The 7497-nt window shown below is 38.0% G+C and overlaps 1 protein-coding gene across 1 annotated transcript; it reads right to left on the bottom strand.

Annotated features, from left to right (window-relative positions):
• Positions 1 to 939: 939 nt before the first annotated feature.
• Positions 940 to 1844, bottom strand: LOC131674081 (cyclin-dependent kinase 4 inhibitor D-like). The gene is made up of 2 exons (XM_058952572.1): positions 1275 to 1844; positions 940 to 1146 (listed from the first exon to the last, which is right to left on the bottom strand). Exons 1-2 carry the CDS (start codon positions 1842 to 1844, stop codon positions 940 to 942), a joined length of 777 nt encoding a protein of 258 aa, XP_058808555.1.
• Positions 1845 to 7497: the final 5653 nt, after the last annotated feature.

A 7497-nucleotide genomic window follows, 5' to 3' on the forward strand; every position in this document is an offset into this window, starting at 1 on the left:
AGCCGGGAGGGGGTAGCCATGCGATGTTCACCCTCTGGCTTCTCGTCTCGGCGGTCGCTTTTCTGTCTCTCTGACTTCACGAGGCTCATGCTCCTTTTTAATGATGCCAATTTTTAAACCCTGCAGGAATCTTTCACGAGCGTCCATAATTTGTATGTGTTATGTACAAAATATGTAGGTATTTGATACATGGGTAGATCGACGATAAAGGCTAAGTCAGAGTTCCGCTCTACCATGTATTCTGCAGAGGAGTGTGATCTTAACAACTAGCGGTAATTATTGATAAAAAATGACTACTATTTGAAAAAAATTCTAGAACTTGTTGTCTCCAGTCTTTCAAAATGAGTACAAATATCATTCGTCTACGAAGCCTTTCTTTTTACGGTCTTTCCAACACTATTTCAAGCTTTATAAGCTTCCATGATTTCGAGATATTTTTGACGGTCATTTCAACAGAGACATTTTCATATAGTCGCATTAAAATATATTTAGCATCCTAATCAATAGTTTCAATCTTCATTTTCTCTCTCTACAGAGCTTTGAACAATTCTCCTGATTTTGCGAAAGAACGCATACATGGCTATTAAGCAAATAAAATCAATTAGAATTACAAATTATTCTCTCCAATTCTCATGAAGTAAATGAAAAGTGTATAATGGTTTTTAACGCTTTATATATATTTATTACGTATAAATGAAAAATTTCGTAAAACAACAGTTCGACAGCTTACTTGGCAAAGTTCCAGACGTCGGTTTGTTCTACATTTTTAACTTTATTCCATCGCTCAAACAAAATGACGTATTCTTTTTACTACTTTCAATTGATCGCAGGTATGTTATTTTTGGAAACAACAAATGATTATTAAGTCTTTTATCATTAGAAGATTTATTTTTTTAAAATTATTAAGAATTGAATAATGAAATGAATAATGAAAAATTATTAAGAATCGTAGTTTGACATCAAGTCAACGATTTCTCGATCGCCTCGTTCTACGGCTAGCTGCAGAGGGGTTGATCCATCTGCATCTTCTCTATAAATCTTGGCGCCATTTTCTAGGAGGTAAAGAATTACCTCGGTATGTCCGAACTCAGATGCCATGTGCAGCGGCGTTCTGCCTGCATACTGCGAGTAGCCGTCGTCTTTGACCTGTAAAATTGTTTTGTAATTAATTATGCACGGAAATTCATTTGCTAAAAAGTGGTATCGAAAACTCGTTCAGCAGAAAGAACAGTACTAGAAATATAAAAGACCAAATGAACGGAAAGCAAACTTACCCGCTGGTGTATATCTGCGCCACCTTTCTCCACGAAATTAGTGACCGTTTCCAGGTCAGACGTGGCGCAAGCTATGTGCAAGTAGGAAAATCCTTCCTCGTCCTTTTCGTTTAGACAGCTCTCCGCTAGGTAGACGTCGAATAAAATCTGTATCACCAAGCAAGACGCCCCTTCATGGAACGCCTTTTGAATCGGCGTCTCGTCGCGACGGTTCCTCTGACTAAGGTTTGCGTCCTTCTGAAGCAGTTCAACGACCAGCGCTTCGAACTTCGGCCTTATCACGGCGAGGTGTAGTGGAGAGTTGTCCTGCTCATACGGCACACAGACGCGGCAGCCGCTCTCCACCAGCAGGTTGGCGATCTCGACGCGGTCGTACTTGATGGCCTTACGAAGAGCCTGGTAATCCACGTTGTCGGCAGTCAAGTGCAGGCGATGCCGCGAAACCAGTGTTCGCACGGCTTCGACGTCATTCCTGCGAATCGCCGAAAACAACACGAACTTGACGGAATACGGAGACATCTGAAAGGTTGACATCTTATCGTTAGCTCGACAGACCGCGGAGGAAGGCATAGTGTAGAGCAAAGAAAATTCGATCAGAATTAAATTACCTTGTGTGCGATTGTAGTTGGGAATCGTCGAAATCCAAAAGCGAAGCAAATACTGGACTGGAAGCGAGAATCGGAACAACCCCTTGGCTCGGCTGGCCTTCGATCTAGTCAACTGTCTATCGCCTGCCCGTCCGATGCGTCCCATTTATACAGTGCCGAGAGTACTCTCACTCCACAGATTCTCTCTCCCTCGGCCAATCGTGTGCAGGCTCCGCCAATCGGAGTATCTGGGACCTTCCCAAGTACGGCTCCTAATTACCGTTTAATGGCCATGTGCTTTACTAGCAATGGCACGGCGCGTCTAACCAAGACTACCTGCGGAAAGTCACGATGAATCTTTCGACTCGTTCTCTGTTCTCTGCAAGTTGCACTGTGTTGGCTACCCGATACCGACCCGATCTCACTGCCTTGAATGCTTCCTTAATTACGGTCTCGCAAAATCAGTTTGCCTCTTGGTTGCTCCAGACATTAACTCGGATTATTTGCAAAGGTGCTCTGATATTTATGTCAATTATAAGCGTACTATATAAGTACATTTATTTCCACAGCATTGCCGAAGGAAGTCGACGGGCAAATAAGGAATATATTTCAAGTTCGTGAAACACGACTATGAAGTCACTTTTACTCATAAAAACAGATCATTGTCATTATTTCAAGCTTCGAATACCGAGTGATTGCCAATCGCAGATATGGGGTGCCACACTGATGTAAATGCCAAAATGGTATGAAAATAGAAACACTGTAAAGAATCTATGAAAAGCGTTCTACGAACTACTCAGAAGTCAATTTTTCTTTCAACATGACAGGCTGTTATCACTGGAGAATATAACCATGATCTGCGGTAATGATGAGTATAATATATGAGTGACTTCATAGTCGAGTTTCGCGAATTTGAAAAGTATTCCTTATTTGTCCGTCGTTTTGTGAAAATAAATGTACTTATTTAGTATATACGCTTATAATTGTAAGGATAACGCATTGTTCCTCTGGTTAAGCAAACGAGCACTACACTCTGCATCGCCACAGCATCATTTTCATTCTGGAAAAATCTGCAACGTTCCGAGTCTCAAACGATCTTCTCATCTGTTTTTGGTGAATGAATTTGTTGGAAAATGTGGATTTCCCGAGAAAACCCGACTTAGGCTCCATTCGTTCTCGATCACTAGCAAAGTTATACTTCACGCAACCGATGATAAAAGGGGATGAGCTCGCCAACATATGTGCTGTGCAATGAGCATAACTTCGTTTTACAGTGACATGCCCGAACATACGAAATACAAATTTTATGTCACAGATAATTTCCGGCTTTTTGTCGGTCTCAACATGGGGAAGGCCTGACGCCGTCTCGTCTGTAAAGCAATAAATTACCAAGGTGTCCTAAAAATATCAGAGCGTCTTTGCAAATAATCCTAGTTAATGTTTGGACGAAGAAGCCAAATGACTGCGAGACCGTAATTAAGGAAGCATTCAAGACAGTAAGATCAGGTAAAGACCGGGTAGCCTACACAGTATAACTAGCAGAGAAGAGAGAAGGAGTCGAAAGGTTCATCGTGACTTTTCGCAAGTAGTCCTGATTAGTCTCGCCGTGCCATAGCTCCTCAACATAATGGCCGTAAGGCGACAGTTACTTTGTATATCCATAGACGTCGTTTCGTTTAATTTATTTCACTTTTCTCCTATCAATCGAATACAATTTTACGCCTTTATTCTACATTAATTGTATCGTAGGCATGTGAATGTTGGAAATGGCAATTTATTATCAAGTTATAAGATTTTCAGTTCATCCGAGTAAGATTTAATTTGCAGTAAGTATTGATAGACCAAGTAGGAAACTTTCCATATCTTGCTTCCACGTAGAGGAAGCTTTCTTTCGATAAAAATATTTTTTTACCGAAAAACACTTTAGAAGTTTGCTTAAGGATATATGGAGTCTAAAAATGGAATTTTTACGAAATGTCTGTTTTTGATATGTACTCGTATATATGTCCTTGTCAATAATACACGTTTCATACCGTAAAATTTGTGGCGAAAAAGCGTTTTGGATGAGTTTTTTCAATTTTAAATTGACAATAACAGCTTTACTGTACACAACTTGTACTTTCAGGAAATTTGTATCTTTCGTCAACCCATTTATCATACAATGGTTTGCGAGCAATTTAATTAGGGAAACCTTTGAAAAACTAATTTCACAATTGATCCTATAAGAATATTTACGTAAATAAAAATATGGACAATGTTGCTACTTAATTTGACACTTTTCATAACGCAATAACCGTAAATTAAATTTCATAGAGAATAATTCTTAATAATTTAAAAAAAATAAATCTTCTAATGATAAAAGACTTAATAATCATTTGTTGTTTCCAAAAATAACATACCTGCGATCAATTGAAAGTAGTAAAAAGAATACGTCATTTTGTTTGAGCGATGTAATAAAGTTAAAAATGTAGAACAAACCGACGTCTGGAACTTTGCCAAGTAAGCTGTCGAACTGTTGTTTTACAAAATTTTTTATTTATACGTAATAAATATATATAAAGCGTTAAAAACCATTACACACTTTTCATTTACTTCATGAGAATTGGAGAGAATAATTTGTAATTCTAATTGATTTTATTTGCTTAATAGCCATGTATGCGTTCTTTCGCAAAATCAGGAGAACTGTTCAAAGCTCTGTAGAGAGAGAAAATGAAGATTAAAACTATTGATTAGGATGTTAAATATATTTTAATGCGACTATATGAAAATGTCTGTTGAAATGACCGTCAGAAATATCTCGAAATCGTGGAAGCTTATAAAGCTTGAAATAGTGTTGGAAAGACCGTAAAAAGAAAGGCTTCGTAGACGAATGATATTTGTACTCATTTTGAAAAACTGGAGACAACAAGTTCTAGAATTTTTTTCAAATAGTAGTCATTTTTTATCAATAATTACCGCTAGTTGTTAAGATCACACTCCTCTGCAGAATACATGGTAGAGCGGAACTCTGACTTAGCCTTTATCGTGTAAGTGGAGACACCGACACCGTTCGCCTTCTTGTGGACCGTGGTCTTAAGTGTGCTGTATTAGACGCGGTTGTGTTTTGCCAGATAGCGGTGGATATGGCAAGTAGTGGATCTTCTGTGTACAGTAAACTTACTCTGAACTATTTGCAGAACCTGAACTCGTGGAACCTTGTAAACGAGCGTACATTCAAATTTTTTCGCGGTGTATCCAATAAGTGTAGCGAAGACTGCATAGCGGCACTGTTCCATGGCAAGGTTAACGAGTTCTTTAAAAAACAGTACGGGGAAGATCTGGTAGCTCACGTGTTCGGCAATACCAACGTCCGCGTGGTACTCGTGATGTTCAATCGGGACTTCGACGCGGATGCCCAAGGAGCATTCGGATACACCGGACTGCACTTCTCCGTGACAATGGACTCGGTAGACAACGCGCCTTTTCTGTTGGAAAGGGGCGCGAGCATCGATAGTAAAAACAACCGCGGTCGAACGCCGCTCGTGGAAGCTGTCATTCATTCGCGGCAGAGAATAGTCATGCTGCTTCTGCAGAACGGCGCTGACATTGGAGCCGTGCTCCATTCCGAAACTCCGCGTATTTATTCTTTCGGCTTCGACTTCTGTCTGGTTCTACAGGAACAAGTGATGGCCCAACTGATGTTGAGCGAGCTGCTGGGCGTTCCGATTGAACCAGCGGTACGCAAACGGATAGACATCAACGAAAGATGCCGCAAATTCTACCGCTGTTTCGGCATGCAAATGTCGGACATCAAGCGCGCGCGATTAGTAAATTCCTTGCCGCTATTCAAAGCTATTACGGGTAGCATTGAAGAGATCGCGCCTCACGTGGTGGACGCGGACTCAGAAGAATTGGTCCGACACATCGAGTCTCGCTATCGGTTCTATTATTTTTACATCTGTGCGCTGAAAGAGCAATTGCGCAAGGCAGACAAGTTGAATGATATCCGTCGCCGATAGTGGCCAATCAGCCCCGAATGATATCGCCGAGATTTTAGAATTTATTTATTATTATTTTTTTTTTTTTTTGGTAAGATTAGATTTTTAAGCGTATCGTGACTCGAGCTTCCGAGCTGTCGATTTTTATGTAACTTTTAGCTTAATGTTTTGTAAATGACAAGCGATTTAGTGCTCATTGACATGTCTCGATATCTTGTCCGGATCTGCGCAGATTTTTGTACATATAGACAATAAACTGTATTTTCATTTTTTATAATTAATATGAAATATACGTCTGTAATCCGACTTTCCTTGTTGTAATTTAAACTTCAAAAACACCCCTTCTGCGAATATCTCTGCCAAGGATGACGTCCAACGAATCTCAATATTCGTTTTTGTAACACAGATAACACAGCATGCCGGCACTGTTCGGCACGCGCGTGCTCGTCACGGCGTGCCGTCATAATGCAGGTACAGTGGGAGCACGAAAAGCGACGCACGCCGTGCCGTCAGAATGCGGGCATAATGCAAGTCTCAAGTGCAGCATGCCGTGCCGTTAGAATGCTGTCATTCTGCGGTCACGCAAAAAAATAAAATTCGAATAGGCATTACGACGTGGGTTGATTGTTTTTAATAAAATAAATAATTTATTTGACAATAAAAATATATTAAATATATATCTCTGTCTTTATTTCTATGTAATAATTTCTTTTATTGTATACAAAATACAAATTTGAATATCCATACATATACGTTCGATTGTCATCGATTAATAACGATTTTTTTGAAAATCGTTCTCTTAAAACGTTTAACGTTTTTTACCAGTAATTGTGATTGCTTTTAAAGTAATTAAAAATACTAATTGTGACTGCTATTAAACCGTAAAATTATTGTGAGAGTGTTCCTTGTGTAGTGGAGTCGCAGTTGAAAGAAAAGTAAGTAAATATAAAAATTATTAACATTTTTCTTAAAAATTGTACTAGAGGATAAAATAATTATTTAAATTGTGATAACTGTGATATATGAAATATTAGTATTTGTATCGAATAATTAAATAGTACAAAATAGTTTATAAAATAAGTAAGTAAAATAAGGTAAAAAATGAAATTGTTTTTCTATAGTTTAGATTTTTCATTATTAAATGCATACTCAGGCTAATCGAAGTTTGATATAGTTTTGCTACAATCATGGTGAAAAAGTACATATGGTTTTGTAAACTTGTGCATTGAAGACTAGTACATTCAAGACTGTCATTGTAAATAAAAGTAGAAATTTTATTTGTGATTACAAAGAACAAATTACCAGATGTTAGTGTTTGTATCAAAAATAAAACACAATCCACGACAATAAAGTGATTTACAATTTTGATAAAGTTATCATAGCTTAATTATTATAGCAATCATATACTACGGTATTACTCTATAAGCAACAAGATATCATAAATAATATTATTGTAAGTTACTTTTTTATCATGCATTGTAGTTTGGTTTTCATAATAGTAACAAAATCTGGTAATTCATCTTTATAATCACAACCAATATTATTACTGTTATTTGCAATGTCAGTATTGAATGTGTTAATATTTAAGGCACGAGTTTATAAAACCATGTTTACTATTTATATATAGTTTTGCTGCTCATTGCAATAATAAATCACATC

The sequence above is a fragment of the Phymastichus coffea genome, unplaced genomic scaffold, assembly GCF_024137745.1.
Source record: "Phymastichus coffea isolate CEN01 unplaced genomic scaffold, Cenicafe_Pcof_1.1 PCOF00210, whole genome shotgun sequence".
NCBI lineage: Eukaryota > Metazoa > Arthropoda > Insecta > Hymenoptera > Eulophidae > Phymastichus > Phymastichus coffea.